Raw genomic sequence first — 19,152 nt, 5'->3', positions numbered from 1 at the left:
GACAGGCACCTTGGTTTTAGGGGCAAATAGTTGTTACTAAGAGAAAGGCTAGGGGTGAAAATGACACTGCTAAGGCTCCCGAGGGACTTTTAATGTCAGGTCAGCAGTCAAAAAATGTTAAACCCTACATGGCTTACTCTCCATGATGAAGGCTTGAATGTACTTGCAGTCGCGGAAACCTGGTTCTCTTAGCGATGTCCTATCATCTTGAACGAACTACTACCCTTAGGGTTCACAGGATTTTGCAAAATTTGTTCTGTAAACAACGATGCAGATTGCCCTTTTCACTTCTAACGCTGTAAGGGGCGCAGTGGTGGAAACACAGCAATTTTCATGGATTCAGCATTAATCCTAAAAGTAAATACAGGTGCGGATTTGTTGAATACGGTAACCATTCTTTATTCTCCACCTATGCATGATATCTTATTCATCTCAGTTCCAAGCTCCTCGTGAAGAACCCTTCAATGCTTTTTGCTAAATTGATTATTTCTTTGAGATTTTAATCTTCACCTGGAGTACAAAGGTGTATCAATGGTCTAGGACTTTGTAAATCCTTTGTACAGGACCTTTTAGGGTTAGACATTGTTTAACACAGACATCTGAACATCCTTTAGATCGGGGCCTAGATTGTAAAGGTTGACTTGATGAACTAACTATTTCACCAGTGCGTTGGTTGGATCATGATTTAATTACTTGTGTTTGTATCTCTGGTAAGACGTTTAAAGTCCCCAGGGAATCCCAATGTTGTGTTTATATTTTCTTGTGAATATGACTCTATTATCCATTCCTATTTTGAGCCGCTTTATTCTGTTTATTTTTTGTGTGTTTCCTTGCAGTCCTGAGATGACCTACTTACTGTTTAATGATAAAGTTTCTGGATGTATGGAACATTAAGCCCCTAATAAGTGGCAACATACTAAACCTACATGACAGATACATAAGCACTGGATCACGCTTGGACGTAAAAAGAGAAGGCCGACGATTACAACGACGTTGGCGTTCCTTTTAAACCGAGGATGGTATAGGGAACTATAGACAACATACTTCTATTTATAATAGATGGCAGCCTGCAAAATCGGTATAAACACTTGGAAATTATTTTCTTATTACAGGCGAGTTGTGACATCGCAACTGACCTGTAATAAGAAAATGACATCACAACGGCTCTGTAATCAGTTATTACACTTCAGTTGTGATGTGACAATGCCTGCTGCTTGAGCCAGTGCAGAACAGAATTGCAGCTGTCTCTGTGGTACCTAAGCGAAACTGTGACACTCTTCAAATAACTTGGTTGTAAAATAGTTTGCTGTGCCACTTTACAGCCATGTGTTGCCAAATTACCTTTTTTTTTAAATTCCACGTTGATTATATGGATCAGCAAAAGGAAGATCTCTCATATTGGATTGATCTAGTGGCTAAGGAAAAGAATACCTCCTAGCATGCGTGAATAGGATATTGCAAGTCATCTCGAGTTCCGTGACCTTATAAAGAAACCTGGCCTTTTTCCTTGTTCTTCTGTTTGGTCATGGAACTCCTTATGAACTTGCCATATGCTTATAACGTTACTCCATATATAAGAAATACATTTGTCAAGTTAAGCACTTTAACCGTGCTTAATAAGTTCTATTCCTCACTCAAATGGGTTTTAATTTGACTTCAACTTCTACAATCCTGGTGGAAGTGGCTGCTTCTAGCAGAGGTTATCTCTGGGAAGTGCGGGTTTTCACATGAGGCCATATTATAGAAACGTTGCAACAATGCAGGTTCCATTTTCGAAGGTAATAGTCCTGTCCCCATAATTGTACTAGGGCAAATATATATTCTTTCAATGCATCTTTTAACAAGCGCAATAAAATACTTGCTTTACTGCTAACAGGACAAGGCACCAAAACCACGGCTACCATTCTCCTGCAGAAACATGCACTGAAAAAATATTGCAAATACTTTGCACAGGGTCACTTGCTGCCCCGGAGCAAAGTGTCTGCAATAAGGAACCAGGCAGAGTACAATCTTCCTAAAGTAGTACACATTTTCAATGGGATTTTCCCATTGTAAAACGCTTTTGTAAATTTGACCCATAGACTGGATTAGCCATTCTAGCTTTACTCTCCTGCGGTTCAACGCTCGCCCCTACTGTTAATAAATACTGGCATGGCGGTGCTAGGTCTGGAAAAGATCCGGGGCCATGCTAATTTTGGGACTGTCAGGACAGTTGGCTAGCTAGCCTTTTTGGTTGTAACCCCTAAACTTCTATCCGGGGCTACAACCAAAAGAGCCGGGGCTATAGCCCCCTCACCCCCCCCCAGCAACGCCTCTGCTGGCATTTAAAAGTAATGATAGGATGGCATTCACACCTACGACTTACACATAAAACAAATCGATTGTGTACAGCAGTGTGCATGGTTGAATTACTGTTCTTAGATAATGGCCTTGGATACTGCCCTACAAGAATGAACCATTTGAGAGTCCACGTGGTTGACATTTCATCCTCACCCATGTTGCTTTTATTCTTTCCTCTATATAGCGAGTCATTTTCCTGTCTACACATCCTTAATTCCTTCTAAAGCATGTGTATTGTACCTCTAAACCACTGCCATCTTTCAATTTCCTGACATTCATGTTTGCCTGGACATGAATTTCTAAGTTTTGCCTTTCATTTGATAATGGTCCCTCTTTCGCTATCATACTCCACCCCAATATCCTTTTTGTCACATTTGTTCACAATGCGCTGCCACCTGGTCTTTAGGTGGCATATCACTAACTTCATTCCCACGCGAAAGGGGGTGCCCTCTGACATCATCTTCCTAGAATCATCTTCTGCCTATCTGATCCATGCCCTCATTTTCAGAAAGTGACTTAGTAGTAAACACAATTTATTTCGGTATTCAAAACATAACATCGACATAAAACATAAAAAGGAAAAACCACCCCAGTATCATAATATAAAATGTGTACAGAAATCACAGCAGTAATCTAAAACAGATCAACTTCTGTTTAGCAGTATCAGATTTTAAAACTCAATTTAAAAACTCATAATATTTGTCAATTTAGCATGTCAAAGCACGCTTACCATATACATGTCCTTCTAAAGCACCAAACTTTCTTCAAAACGTGAGACTGGTCCCAGAGTTCCTAGTCGCCCTGAGCTATCAGAAAAATATCCAAAGCCTCACTGGTAGTCGCAACACTTTTTTGTGTACATTGTGAAAAGCCATCTGCACCGCAAGCTACTGTATACCGGGCAAAATATGAACAGATGTTTTAAGTCGTCTAACCCTGTTTGAAAGAACTTACATGAGGGTGTGCCACCCCTACCTTAATTACCTGTGAGAGCTGTCAATGGCAGAACCCCAACTTTATCCTTTAAATGCAAGATTTTCGGGTCCTTGTGCTCAAGGGACTTTTGGTACTTTTCAGGACCAAAGTGGAATTTCAGCAAAAGATACTTCCCTGTTATGCTGGTGGGGACTATCAATACAACCTTCTTCTGGTAGTACCAACCTTTGTATTTCGATCACGTGTCTGCCTTAGAGACTGGATTCTCTGAGCTTAACAGGGAGGAGATTGAAGATAACTCCAAATTCACACTTACGTCAGGAACATAACCGACCCAAGGGAGGATTTTTGCCCCATTTTGGGCAATGACATCCACCAATGCTGATTTATAACTGCATACGAGTGCCGTTGTCATTATCTTGTGCAGGTACAAGAGGGGCTTCAGTTTCATATAATATACAACGCCGTCAATCCCTAACTCAAGTTGTTGGGTAATCAACGGTGTGATCATTGGCAGAGAGACTATGTTCTTTATAATACCTATCTCTTTTTGCTCCAACTTCCTAAGGTTTGAGTATCCCCATAACTCAGATCCATATCAGGCAGATTAATTGGCACATGGACTTAACATCGCCGAGCTTTGGAGAGTTGCTTTCCCGCCATTGTGTGTCAAAAAGCATTGAAAAGCCCCCCCTTGTCTTGCAAAATTGAGTATCGACTTATCAACCTGTTTCCCCCATCCGCCTCTTTCTCTGACTCCTAGGTAATCATAGAAGTCCACCCCTTAACCTCAAAATTTCCCAGGAGGACTGGACGGATAGATTTCTCAGACTATTTTGACTGTACCAAAAGATTGGTCTATGAAAGATTGATTACGAGTCCCAAACTCCGGGCCAGGGCTGCAAACTAATTCAGTGCCTTTTGGATTCCCATCCATGTTTTACTTAAGCAATATGCCCCGAGCGGCGGGGGCATTACCGACTCAGGCCCTGGGGCATTACCAGAGTCGGTAATGCCCCCTGCCGCAAGGGGCATATAGCTATTAGTACTGTGGCCCCAAAAAACTGTGTGACCGGGGCAATAAAAGCTTTATTTTTTTCCCGAAACGCTGAAGGCGTTTCGGGAAAAAAAAAGACGTCAAAGAAAATGGCCATCATGGAAAGGGAAAACGGTGTCCGTTTTCCCTTTCCATGGCGGCCATCGGGAGTGGACACGCTGGAAACAGAAGCGTTTCCAGCGCATCTGCTCCCGAACAAAAAGAAGGTAAGTGGGGTTGGGAGGGCGGAAGGGAGGTGAAAGGGAAAAAATAAGAAAAAAAAATAAAAAACGTACCTGGTGGAGGCTCGGAGCGGGGATGGCCCCACTCCGAGTCTTCACACGGATGGAGGCTTCCATTGTCCCCTGCCGGGGACCAAGGCATAGAAGGTAAGTGGGGTGGGGACGGCAGGGAGGTGGGAGGAGGCAGGGAAGGGGAAAAAAAGCCTTACCTCTGTCCTTGGCAGGGGGCGAAGGTAGCCTCTCAGCCTTGGGGAGGCTTGGAGCGGGGATGGCCCCACGTCGAGCCTCCTCATTGGCTGAGGGGAGGCCACGCCCCCTGCCGCGGACAAAGGCCGTGGAATCCCAACAGAGGGATTCCCAGTCTGGTAAGGACTCCGCAAGGGCCAATCAGAATGGCTCCTTCATTCTGATTGTGCCCTCGCCGGGTACTAATGATCAATATTTTATTGTCAGCGTACAGTAGGATTCCCATTTCTTTCCTTCACAAGAAAGGAGCATCCATATCTAGTTTTTCTAATTCTACTTCTATTTTATTTATATAGAGTCTAAAAAGGGTAGGGGCTACATTGCAGCCCTACCTTATGCCTCTGTCCACCGGAAAGGGCTTTGTGAAGCCTCCACACTTGTCCAGACACACCTGGGCATATGTGCCAGCGTACAGACTGCATACTGTGGCTAAAAGGTTTATTGAAATACCCGATTGAAATAAGTACATCCATAATTGCTCTTTTGGAATTGAGTCAAAAGCCATACCCACATCTATGAAAACCAAATACAGACTTTGGTTCCTGAGCTTTCTGTACTTATCAGAGAGGAGGGTTAGCCTGAAGACCTTATCGAGTTGGCCAATGCCCGGTTTAAAGCCTGCTTGTAAGTCGGTCAGGACTTCATAGTGGCACTTGCACTCCTCCAGTTTCTTCAATAATATTTTAATGTAGATCTTTGAAATAGAATACATTTGGGAGATCAGCCAGTAATTGTGCGTGTCACCTTATCCTCTTTTTTGAATATTGGAACTATTATCGCTCCTCTCCATGTTCGGGATGAGATTTGGCTGGTCTGGATGCTAGTAAACATTTGCCAAAGAAAGGGGCCCCATACTATTAATCCAGCAAGGAAAAGGTCTGCCGGTATTGCACCCGGACCCGGGGATTTGTTTCTTTTTTGGGCCAGAATTGCCTCTTACACCTCTGTGACGGATATGTTGTTACCAACCCTGATATTGCATTTTCGTTTTGATTCCTTCTGAGGTTCCTCTGATGTGATAAGACTAGGATACAGCTTTACAGCTCTACCAAGCAAGGCTGCAACGCTGTGGAATGCGTGTTACACCTCAGGCAGCCCCTCCTGAGGAGTACACAGCTGATGACACTTCCCCAAGGCCAGAGGCTTCCTCACAGATATGAGAGAGAAAGCATTTTGCAAATGCGGCAATACGCTCCCTTATCTCTTCCATGGACACGTTTGTTAGCATACATGCTGTTTCATGGGTGGAATTGGAGAATGGATGTTGCCACTTCATTTGTATATAAGGATGAGCCAAGGCTGGAGGAGGGAGGAGGAGTAGAGCAGTGAGCAGCCCTCCCATGAGAAGGTCTGTTTGCATTACATGCCATTTCTCTCTACTACTGGTCTCCTGTGTATTAATTGTGTCTGAGTGCACATGGGGTCATGGGGGAGCAGGATGAGCCTGTAACATGATATATGATATGTCATTTGTAACGTGCCTGTACCAATGTGTTTCTATGCATGACAAGGGAGGGTATAGAGAGAGGACAAGACAAGCAATCTTACTAGGTCTTGTGTCATTCAGATCTTGTAAGTGCGGTAACACACAGTGCAGGGGAACAGGAACGAGGGAAGTGCAGGGGGGCAGTGCAATATACTCTGAATAAGTGCAGCAAGGACAATGTGTCTCTGGGTAAGTGCAAGGAGGTGGGGGACTGTAGAGGTTACAGTTACAGCCCCTAGTGCATGACAGATCCAGAGGCAGTGCTGGGGAGACGGATAAAGAGAAGCCAGGTACACAGTGAGACTCTGAGGGTAAACAAGCAACCAGTCGGCACACCAGCCAGGTAGGTCAGCAGGGGAGGGAGGAAGAGAAAGCAGAGGAGAAAAGGAAGGTTTTAAGTTGCTTCCGAAACTTCAGGTGGTCTGGCTCAAGTGTGAGAGGGTCTGGGAGGCCGTTCTAGAGGGGGGCACCTGCAGAGGAAAGTGACCTACCACTTATTCTCTGCCTGGAGAAGTGTCTGACCCTCAGAGGGTTGGAGGCAGCATGAAAAGGGCACGAGAAGGAAATTACTTAGGAAGAGAGTGTTGAATGTAGTGCGGGCTCTGCCACCAGAAAGCCTTGTGGATGATGCAGAGGGTCTTAAACTTGATCCTTGCAGCCACCAGAGCCAGTGGAGAGAGCTCAGGGCTGGAGGGATACAGACCCTGGGCTTGAGGGCAGCATATGTCCAACATATACTTGGACAGTAAACATTCCACCATGGGGTGCCCCTCTCTCTATTCTGTGGTTTAACTACCAGGCCTTGGTAGATTGTGCTAAGGTTATTATGCCCAGCATTCTATGAGATGGTGTTACAATAGACAAGGAGGGCATGGTAGGATGAGTGGAGACTAAATTCCAGATAGCTCTAATGTTTTTAGTTTCGGTCACTAATTTCAGCTCATCCCATTTATTTTGTCCGTATGCAGCTTTTTTGATGTATCAATAGTCCCTTATATTCATTCCTTATTCCCCTTACTTCCTGAGTGTCTCTTTGCTCCTTTGCTTTCAGGATTGTCAATCATTTGGATTTCATAGTGTGACACTCCAGGCTAAACCACCTCCCTTACTGTAAGTGATTCCTCCCTGTCAGAGTAAGAGGCTTTGTCAATAGTGGGGAGAACGCTGAGACAACTTGTTCCCAAAAGTGTTTTATTGAGAGCTGACCTAAATCATAAATGAGGACTTCGTGGATAGGGGTTAGTACTACAAACATTCGACCGATTTGGTTTTTATTAACCAACACTTGCTATGGTACCTTTACCCGTTCCCGGTTCCCCTCGATGTTATCATAAAAAGTATTCTGCCTATTCATTCTGACTTGCGGGGGCAGCAGTGATAGGCATAAGGGGTTACGGTCGTTTTTCGGTACGCCGGATGACCTTGAAATCGATTATCATTTTCCAACTGTTCACTTTTAAAAGTATATAATCTATAGAAGAATTACAGTTCCCTGATCTGAATGTAGGTTTGGGAAGGGTGGTGAGGCTGAATCTAGCATTGCATTCTCTGTAGCCTTTGGTCATGACTTCTCGTATTCATGTATTTGTCTTTGGAGCACCTGAGAGTCGCTTAGTAGATGACATGCTCACCCAGTTGCCGTAGGCCAGACCCACACCCTAGGCATTGTACAATGCTCCTAGGACAATCAGTGAGCGGGATATATTGTGTGTGCACAGGGGATATGGGTGCTCCAACACCTTTAAGGCAGCACCTTTCTCCCACTGCCCCTATCGTCACCTAAAGGGGATGCAGGGACCTCCTCAGGGTTTGTGATACCACAAACACTGGCAGAAGTTGTCAACAGGGCAGAGCAGTGGTCGAAGTGAGCGGGAACGGTCGGGACCAGAGTTCCACTACTTTTGCAACCATTTTCACCATTCCAGAAGTGTTTTTATGAAGGCAAATCATATTTCTCCACTTTACCAGCCAATAGAAGTTACAGCTAAACTGAAATCTGTTTCATAGCAACTCGCTGTCAAGCAGCATGGCTGCAACCCTTGAAAAATGTGTTGCACTTTGTTCTCCGTCCAGGTAACAGTTCCACTCCTTTTTTTTTGGTACAGTTCCACCACTGGGGCAGAGACACAGCTGTTGCAGCTGTGGCAATAGGTAATGTCTGGTACGATGTCTCGGTACTTGAGGGGGGGGGGGTGCTTGAGGGTGGGGCTCCAGCTCCCTCGGTGTGTGTCTCGTCGCTGCAATTGCCGGGTCCCAAATTCACCCAAAAGCACTGAGGGACTGTGGCATCTCTAAAACACCACTGTGCTGTTGGAGTGCTCGGGAGCCACGTAGCTATGACTCTCCTTCTTCCTCCTTCCTCTGATGGCTGACGCTCCGCTCATCGCTCTCAGGGCCGACCTGCACCCGCGTCTGCTCGAAGGACAGGAGCTGGGGGGCGTGATAGCGTGATCGCGAGTCGCTGCCCCTCTAAGACTACTGCTGCACGCTGCAAGGCCACTTCCCATGCCGCTGCATTGTATTGCAAGCAGGTTGTCCTTCAGTGTAGCTGCAAAGTACATTCTGAGAGATGCCCACGGTCTGTATGCCACGATCTGTCCTTAACGTTTCTCTCACTGTCCAATCACATATATCCCCCCGTGCTGTATAAACTAGGGCAAGGGTACTAGGACAATGTGGTATTGGAGTGGCACATCAAATTCCAAGAAGAATAGAAGACGTTGAAGAAGATGTGCAGGAGCTGGTGGCATTCCCACAGTAGGACTTGCAGTGAAAAGTATCAACTTTACTTCACGTGTTCATTGATGATCATTTCAATCTTTATCTTTCACCCAGTTGACGCGTCATTAGTAGCACGCACTTCCTCTCCATCTGTTTTAAGATGGTTTTCTTATAAGTGCTCTAAACTTGTCTTTCATAATAATAATGGTATTGATTAGAAGTGTTCTGAAATAATGTACACTTGAGGCAACACTCAAACATGAATTCTGCCTTGGTTTGTGCAGCGGGCGCATGCAGTGGAGAAAACACATGCATTGTGTGACAGTGCTAGGTCACCAATGAAAGTGTGCACACCGTGCACACACGGATGCACTGCCTTCATGCTTTCCTCCTACCAAATGCAAGCAGAGGTGTGATGGTGAGGTTCTGGCTCAGTTGTAAGCACACTCATGTTTCACAGAGTGGTATGCTATCAAATACACCAGTAGCTGCATTACTTTCTCTGTGCCTGGAAATTCACCAGTAGCTGCATTACTTTGTTTGTGCCTGGAAATTCACCAGTAGCTGCATTGCTTTGTCTGTGCCTGAAAATAAATTCACCAGTAGCTGCATTACTTTCCCCGTGCCTGGAAATTGATCAGTAGCTGCATTATTTTGCCAGTAAATTCACCAGTAGCTGCATTACTTTCCCCGTGCCTGGAAATTCAACAGTAGCTGCATTACTTCCCCCATGCCTGGAAATTCACCAGTAGCTGCATTACTTTCCCTGTGCCTGGAAATTCAACAGTAGCTGCATTACTTTCCCTGTGCCTGGATATTCACCAGTAGCTGCATTACTTTTCCCATGCCTAGAAATTCACCAGTAGCTGTATTACTTTCCTCTATGCCTGGCTGGAAATTCACCAGTAGCTGCATTACTTTCCCTGTGCCTGGAAATTCACCAGTAACTGCATTACTTTCCCCATGCTTGGAAATACACCAGTAGCTGTATTACTTTCCCTGTGCCTAGAAATTCACCCGTAGCTGCATTACTTTCCCCGTGCTTGTAAATACACCAGTGGCTGTATTACTTTCCCTGTGCCTGGGAATTCACCAGTAGCTGCATTACTTTACCAGTGCCTGGAAATTCACCAGTAGTTGCATTACTTTCCCCGTGCTTGGAAATTCACCAGTAGCTTCATTACTTTTCCCGTGCCTGGAAATTCACCAGTAGCTGCATTACTTTGCCTGTGCCTGGAAATTCACCAGTAGTTGCATTACTTTCCCCGTGCTTGGAAATTCACAGTAGCTGCATTACTTTCCCTGTGCTTGGAAATTCACCAGTGGCTGCATTACTTTGCCAGTGCCTGGAAATTCACCAGTAGTTGCATTACTTTCCCCGTGCTTGGAAATTCACCAGTAGCTTCATTACTTTTCCCGTGCCTGGAAATTCACCAGTAGCTGCATTACTTTGCCTGTGCCTGGAAATTCACCAGTAGTTGCATTACTTTCCCCGTGCTTGGAAATTCACAGTAGCTGCATTACTTTCCCTGTGCTTGGAAATTCACCAGTGGCTGCATTACTTTGCCAGTGCCTGGAAATTCACCAGTAGTTGCATTACTTTCCCCGTGCTTGGAAATTCACCAGTAGCTTCATTACTTTTCCCGTGCCTGGAAATTCACCAGTAGCTGCATTACTTTCCTGTGCCTGGAATTTCACCAGTAGCTGCAGTACTTTCCCTGTGCCTGGAAATTCACCAGTAGCTGCATTACTTTCCTGTGCCTGGAAATTTACTAGTAGCTGCAGTACTTTCCCTATGCCTGGTCTCCACTCCCTGAAACCAGGCGCATGGGAAGGTGCGATTCTGTGAGAGGTCTTCTCCTGCTCCGGCCAACATCACTCTGCCCATGATTGAAAGAGAGGTGAATATTTAAAAGTTCAATTTCCGGGGTGCCAGTGCAACTTCACTCAGTGAGTCCCAAATGGATGGGACTGACATCAGCCACCGCCCTCTGCCGACAAGTGGGGTCTGTGATACATCGAAAACAGGTCCTAAAGCGTTGGTATGCACGGGTGGCTGGCCACCGGTCCCCTGCGCATGCAGCGAGACCCTCTTGCAACTCACAAGACACAGATGCACAGATGTGAGCGTCCACGTGCCATTGGTTTATGCCTCTCAGCTTCTCGGGTGAATCGATCCCAGCTGTGTGCTTTCTAATACAAAAGCAATAGATGATAGCAGCGCTGGCGGCTTCCCCTATCGATGATATGATTTCATCAAGAAAACACATATCTTTGCAAAGAAAATGTCAATCCATCTCCGGGTAGCGTTTTAATTTAAAATCATGAGCAGGCATCCACAGTGGGGAGGTGGCGAAACAAAACTAATGGGGGCCTCGACAGTTGACCTCGCTGTTCCCCTGCACACCAGTGCCAGTATTACCTCTAATTCAGCATCAAGATCCTGGCTGTTCCGAGCCACATGTAAATGGCTCTGTATGCACATTGGCGCCTATGCAGACGGTGATAGCTCATCAAAACATGTCTTGGAGCTCAATAATGCTATGAAAAATAAGCTGAATCAACCTTGAGAAGGCAGTCGTTATTGTATTCCGTGTGACAAGGTTCGCAGATGAGTCCATATATATTAATGGTTACGGTTAAGATTGGCTGGGCCTGTTTAGCATGGAACATAGAATCTGGGCGCCATTACTGTCTCGATGGATCGGGAAGTACCACTGTGGGAATAATTACTGCCAGGGGTGGACTGGCTAATAGGGAACTCTGGAGATTTCCCATTGGGCCTCTGCACCTTGGGCCTCTTTTGTTTGGTATTTTAACTTTTCCCCATAGGAAAAGGGTTGGGCTTGTTGAAAATGTGTAACATGGGGCCACTTTGAAAATTATTTCCAGGGCCTCTTTTGCTTCCCAGTCCACCCCTGCATGAGCGTCTGAGGAAAGCGCTTCACTATTCCGTGGAGGGAGACACGAGGTGCTTGCTAAAGGCCTGCTGTGCTAGTGTGGGCGGCGGACACCCCCAGGCGCTGCACGATGGCGCCCCCTGTGGGTATAGCCAGAGGAGCATGGCATCTCCCTGTCCACTCGTCGTCAGGCGCCCACCTATGCCTACAATGGGGGCAGTCCATATACAGACATCTGCACTGACTTGCCCCTGCCAACTAACAGCTGATCACTTAACTGGCTGTTGGCACATGCCGTTTGCATTTGCGCAAGGTTACCTCTTGACATGGCTTGTCCAACCACCAAAAACGAAGACCCAATCAGCCACATTGACTGTTCAGGAGTCGAAATGACACACAATGCATATACATTGTGATTATTGAATTCATGTGACATTATGAAAACCAAATTGAATGTTACAATATGCACGGTTAGCAAAAACAACGGTAATCTACATTGATTGTGTTCCATGCCTGGGGCAGATTTGATTGGCCTTAGTGCACATTTCACAAAACAGACACGTTCCTAACTATGCATATTTTGCATGGAGCGCTACCTTATTTTTATTTTATTTTTATTTAAAATTTATATTGCGCCGGTAGCTCGCGAGCCTCGGGCGCAGAAACAAGGACACGAGAACGGACGGAACAGATAGTGATTAGACAGAGCAGACGGGACAGTGACATAGAATTAAGCTAACTGAGGCATATGCCGTGATGGACGTTTATTTGAAGATATGGGTTTTTACCTGTTTGCGAAAACGCGAGTAGTTGGTTTCCAGTCTAAGGTGGTCTGGTAGGTTGTTCCAAAGGTTGGCTGCAAGGGTTGGAAAGGCTCTACCTAAGCCACTTTTGAGTTTGTGAGGTGACGTAGCAATTTTAACAAGTTGGGATGATCTCAGTGTTCTATTAGGAACGTATGGTTTGATCCTAGTTTTTATGTAGGTTGGTGCCTTTCCGTAGATGCATTTGTGAACGATGGTTAAGGTTTTGAAATGCACCCTATCTTCGATTTTCAGCCAATGAAGCTCTCTTCTGGAGTTGCTGATATGTTCTGTTTTAGTTTTGAGCTTGACAATTCTTACCGCGTTGTTCTGTACAATTTGGTAGCTTTGTAGGCATTGCTTGGAGGCACCCAGGACTAGAGCGTTGTCTTGTCTTTTTCATGCTAGTCCTTTTGCAACTCTGTGGCATGTACCGGCACAACGTGGAAGAGCACATCGTTATTCTTGAAAATGTAGGCCATCGAACTCAGGTGATGATGTCATGAGAAATGGACTATGCGACCCTGTTGTCTTGAATTGTTGTAAACCTATCCCAGTAACCCAACACCCCAATACCACTCTTCCCATTTTCATCATGCCAACACCCCATAACACTCTTCCCATTTTCATCATGCCAACACTCCAATACCACCCTCTCATTTTCATCATGCCAACACCCCATACCACGCTTCCCATTTTCATCATGCTAATACCACAATACGACTCTTCCCATTTTCATCATGCCAACACCCCATACCACCACTCCCATTTTCAGCATGCCAACAGTCCATACCACTCTTCCCGTTTTTATCATGCCAACACCCCACCTTTCATCATGTAGTCTGTGTCTTCTTTACCCATGGTGTGGAACTGGTCGTCCCCTCTAATTCCCATCTCTCCCCACGTTTCATTGCTCTTGCATTCCTGTGCTCGCGCGGCGCCTCCACCAGCACAGGAGGGCACGCCTCTATAGTCGAACCTTCTCTCCACCCAAATCTGGATCTCGTCCTTGCACTGAGGTAAGACACAATCTGCATTGTGCCCCTTAGCGCTTCCTTGCCCCCTCCTTCCCTCCTTATGGGTCCGTGTAATGCAAGCACTTATGCAGCAGGCTGGGCAGTGGCATGTTAGCAGAGCTTCTATGCGACCCACAGAGAACGTCATTCAGATCAAGTATTGCATTGTCCTTTATATAGCGCCGTTTACTATTATTTCAGTCTCAATGCACTGTTCAAGTATCCATTCTGTTCCATATTTATGCATGTATGTACGTGCGTTTGACATTGCTCTATGTAATGATTTGGAAAAAGCCATGTGAAGCTGTGCTCATGCCGGCCATACATGCTGCACCACAATTGGCCAGCAAGTAATATGCACATGCACGATTGGGGGAAAAACATGGACAAGCAGAAACATTTCAGGGTATCAGTGTCAGCGTGTGTATGGTGCATGGTGTGTGTGAGAGAGAGAGACTGTGTAAAGGCTAGGCATCCTTGGTGAGTCAGGGATGACACACGATTGGATTGTCGCTACTTACACAGAGTCTGCTTTGCACAAACACACACATTGTGAATTTAACAAACATGCGTGGTTGCACATTTTACTGGTTTGGTGCATTGCCTGAATATGAGCTCACACTTGCTTTGAGAATATGCAGGACGTGGGCCTTTTCTCATGTGTGACTCCTATGCTGACCACACAAGTCCTGGGTACTAATGGCAAAGCGGTCCCAGTGCCAGCAGCCAATACGGCATTACAGATGGGCGTAGTGGCCACCTGCCTTGATATAGCTTTGACTGTAAACAGTACGGAAATGTGAGCTGCGTGTTGGTGGCATGCCAACAAAGACTTGCAATTATACACCCACACGTGTTCCATTTGTAATCCGAGTGATTGTATTCCCCTGCTCTCTCTGGTTCTTGTTTGGTACACGGCTAGGGTCCATGTTAAGGCTTCAATGATAGCAGTGGGACGTGCTTCGCCTGCCCTCAGACTGGGTTATTATTAATATGGTCAGAAATAGAAAATCTGCGTGCGTGGATAAATCCTACTGCACCGCTCCCGCAGAGTGCGGAGGCTGCCTTTGCCCCCGAAGAGCTCCTAACAGAAGCACGTGGAGGTGGGATTGAAGCAGCTTTCAGAAAATAATATTAGTAGAAGCAAAATCTAAATGTACCCAAAACATATATATATATATATATATATATGTTGCATATATTTCCTATTATGCGTGCATTGAGAAAAGAACATAATAAAAACTGGTTTTCAAGGACGGATCAACGATTTTAGCTTTAAACTTTCTAACAGCAGAATAAGGAACTTTCTGTAGTCAAGGCATCATCGATGCCCTAGGGCTGCTGTGCGCTTTAAAACTGTGCATACATAAATAAATAAAATACATTACAAATGCATGAGTAGAGTTTTGCGAATATTCTGTGTTTGCATCATATATGTGAAAGCTGTAGTCCTACTTTGAAGGTGAGAACACACATTTTTGAGCAACAGGGATCGCAATATGTTTTCTGACCAGTTCATGTACTGGCGAGGCCTGCCTCTGCCAGGAACTTGCTGGCAGCTTTCACAATCTACATACCAGGTAGCCGGGTGCCATCAGGTGGTCAATGAGGCTGGATTGAGGGCCAAGTATTTGTGGAGCCTGTCTGCCTCAATTTCTTCTGAGTCTATGACTCATAAGAGACGTTCCCTTCCAGGTATGAGTGTGGTATCTTACAGCCCACCCCCACACATACAGCCACTGAAAAAGTGAGGGTACAGGGACTTCCCTGCCAGCTCAGGGATGGCAGGGTGGCCTGCTCTGTCAGATTGCAGGGAGGATAGCTCAGGGACAATGTGCTCGCCTTGGAAGCAAGACGACACGAAGCAACACATGTTCAATTCCCTGTATCTGTGCTTCGAAACCTATGGGTATTAAGCGCGTTATAAATAACCTATCATATCATATCATATCATAGGTGTCCTCTGTAGGTTTTCCTGCCAGAAGGATCCTACTCGGTCAGGACAGCCTGTTGGCTGGCTGGTAAAATACTCTGTTAGTACTGCACTGCACCTTCTGCCAGGTTTGCAGCCAGGGGGTCTTAGGAGCCTGCTGCGATGCAAAGGGGGGTCACTGTTACCTGCTGGTTTAACATGGCCAGGGGATTAAGAACCAGCCCTCATTTGTGACAGTTTGGATCATCTAGTGTTGGGAGAGAAGATCTGAATGTACTTATTATGGATCTTCTAGGATCTATATGTTTAGATTTGGATATGTATACTTTTATCAGATGTGCCACTATACGGTTTGGTCCGTCAGGAGCGCGATATAAATTCCTCAAAATCAAATCAAAATCAATTGCTATCTAACCAATTTGTCTCAAATTCGATGAGTTTATTCAGTTAGACATTTTAAATTGTCATACTACAAAAAAACATTCTTTCACATCCTTTATTGCACCAGGACGATGCTGAAACTAGTCCCAGCACTGCTGAAAAAATGCATTTAAATGATATGTTTTGACACTAGTCTCATATTTGCCCTCCTGATAATTGTACTAGCACTGGTAGAAAGGGCCTGTAATATAGCCAATAGCCTTTAAATGCATTTTTGCAGCAGGAAAAAGTTTACCTAGTCGAAATACCATTCTTTATTAGCACCCACAGCAAACCTTGCCGTGGTGCATAAATACATTGAAGAAATAGGCCTTTGCCCTAAGGCAAATTGCACCCTAGTGCTAATAACATGCAGCACTGAACTACCACTGCTGCACATAGTCTGTTTTTTATTCCCAAATTGCTTGCCATATCCGCCTCACTGAACCAAAGGCGTGTGTCAACCATGAGAATTATTTTGCATTTACCTTCTCTAAATATGTGTAGCTCCAAATTTTGCCATCTGCCCACGATCTCGAAACCAACTTTCCATTCGCATCATACTCCATTTTTTCCGTCCAGGTCCCTCTTTGGATATAGGTCACGAGGCCAGAGGGAGAATACGTTACGTTAACCTCATGGTACTTGCTGCTCGGTGACCACTGAATTGGACGTCCAATTTTATCGTATAGAATGCGGAGAGTAAATTTCCGATGATCATCGTAGATCTTTCCTGTTCTGGTGACGTGATCAAAGTCAATTGACAGTAAATTTCTGTTGTGAGCCTAAACAGAAATATTAAAACACAGGTCAATTTTAGACATAGATATACACACATGCACACTTATGTTACTTAAATTTGTACAGCAATCTGTTTATGATATCTATGCTGTGGTAGCTCCTCAACCGACCTTCAGGCAATACACACGTAACTTTTGGTTATGTTAGCATCTGGTCATTATTTAGGAACGATATACATTCTGCTTCTGTTCTCTGAGCATCTAGTAAATACATCCTTGCAAAAGAAGGGCAATGCAACTTATCAACAAAAAGACAATACATGCTTTGCTCCATTCTAAAAGCACTCCTAAAAAGAAGGAGACGCCATATACAACATCTACAGCAAAATGAACGCTCATGTCAAACCCTCAACAGAAGCCTTCTGAGATCTCTCCAAATTCATGAAGTTCCTCAGGGTTGGATTGAGATTGTTCCATGACTTTGATCTTCGTGTATTTGATTTACCAAAGGATGTCCCTGGGTGAAGTTCTCAGTCTGAGGCTTGAGTAATGCATTGCAGCACACGTCTCTCTTCTGCTTTATCCGTCAATGGAGGTGATGAGATTAGACACTCACAGAGCCTGACATCAGCTCACGTCTAACCACTGACATAACATTTTAGCAACAGAGCTTAAATACAAAAGGTGCCTTTTTTTCTGCAGAGTGCAAGTTCATAGAGAGAAACCACTTCACTCTGAATCACAAAAATCTAAAATTCTCCGCACAGTATACCAAGCTCTATCACATTCTCTTCCACTATCCTATACAGAAACGGTATTTCGTTCATAACAAAATATTATATACCCAACATGTTTTAAGTCTCAACTTGAACAGTGCTTTACAGGCCTTTGACAAACACTTGACCTTAAGATTGAAAATAAAAAAAAGATGATCTCCTTGGAAACCTGGAAACGTTCTGAGATCAATCATGGACTGTTGATTTGATTCCATGTGATGCTAACGAATCAACAAATACTGAAAACCTTTAAAACCGATTTAAAATGACGAAAAAATATAGAATTTTGTTTCGTTTTTCAATTGGGGCAGTCCTCCCTAACCCCCTGTTTCCCCAGCTTTATTACCCCTCTCCACCCCTTTTCGTCCCTTACCCTACCCCATACACACTTTTAATTCGTATTAAAAGTGATTTGTTATTGTCAATTCGTTGAGATCACTGTCTACCATTGGTTTCTAGTTGACGACCATCACTCACAGGTGGATCTGATAAATTGTCCAAGTTAATGAAAATCTCCAGCCAATGAAATGGCCCAACCTGGATTCCAATGAATAGCACTTCCATCAGAATGCCTATGACTCACAGGTTGCAGAGACCACTTAAGAGCCTGCAGTATGTGTGTGTAACTGAAATGTGGATCTAGCCAATATGGCTCCACACGAAAAACAGAGGCACTGGCTGTATGTTCAAAAGTCAACATTAAGATGTTCCAGGTGCAGAACAAAACGTCAATAGAAAAGTATTTGGGGCCATGTTAGTGATCAGCAAATATGATGTTGCAGCAATGCTTGCCGTTATTTGCACGGGCGCTGACTTTGCATCCATGCATTAGGAGATGAATGATCCAACATTTGCCTGGAGATTTTCCTCATGCAAATGAGAGAATATCCCGGGTGCAGTGCTATGTTTCAGCTGTGGTTGAGTGAGGGCCGCAAACAGTTCAGATGGAGAGGTGCAAAATGTCTGCCAGCAGTTACTTGGTGAACACTCCTCACCCCTCAAGGGAGGATATTTGGAGAAGTCACAGAGGATTCCAAGGAACTTCTATTCTCCCTGCCACAATCAGACTTAGGCGTTGGCTGAGGATTGGCAAGTCCTGCTAATGGGAACAGCCCATGGTGATAGATGGGCACCATGCATCCTATCGCTCTCAGGTAGGTGCGTACCAAAACTGAGCTCCAACTGTTCCAACACAGGTTGGGGACTTTGGAGCCCCCAGCAGGGCCAGGTAAACATATTGCATGCTTTTCGTGGAGTGATTTTATGAAACCTTGATGTTCCTCCTTATCTTTTTCTCAATGTGGTGAAATGGCGGTTAATTCACCCTGTTAAGGTATACCTTTTGTGCTTTTACAAAACCATGGACTTATGCCATTTTCAAGACTATGCCTATGTTTCACTGTTTTTATTCCCTCACTAATGAACATTACACATATTTTCAGACGGTTCACAACTATAGTTACTTGACTGAATGCTGAATCTCTGGTTTCTCCTCTGCCTCCATCATTCCTACCCCTGCTAATTCCTCTTCCACACACATCATGCTCTAAAATGACC

General features: G+C 44.8%; 1 protein-coding gene across 4 annotated transcripts in view; it reads right to left on the bottom strand.

Moving 5' to 3' along the window:
* TENM1 (teneurin transmembrane protein 1) overlaps positions 1-19,152 on the bottom strand; it is a 2,006,416-nt gene that overhangs the window by 31,500 nt on the left and 1,955,764 nt on the right. For all 4 annotated transcript variants that reach the window (XM_069612654.1, XM_069612656.1, XM_069612655.1 and 1 more), the window contains one exon: positions 16,568-16,864. In XM_069612654.1, the coding sequence (XP_069468755.1) occupies positions 16,568-16,864 (297 nt within the window). The remainder of the gene's footprint in view (positions 1-16,567; positions 16,865-19,152) is intronic.

The sequence above is a fragment of the Ambystoma mexicanum genome, chromosome 5p (genome assembly GCF_040938575.1).
Source record: "Ambystoma mexicanum isolate Mex_15411 chromosome 5p, UKY_AmexF1_1, whole genome shotgun sequence".
NCBI lineage: Eukaryota > Metazoa > Chordata > Amphibia > Caudata > Ambystomatidae > Ambystoma > Ambystoma mexicanum.
This window is presented reverse-complemented; position numbering and strand designations above follow the sequence as displayed.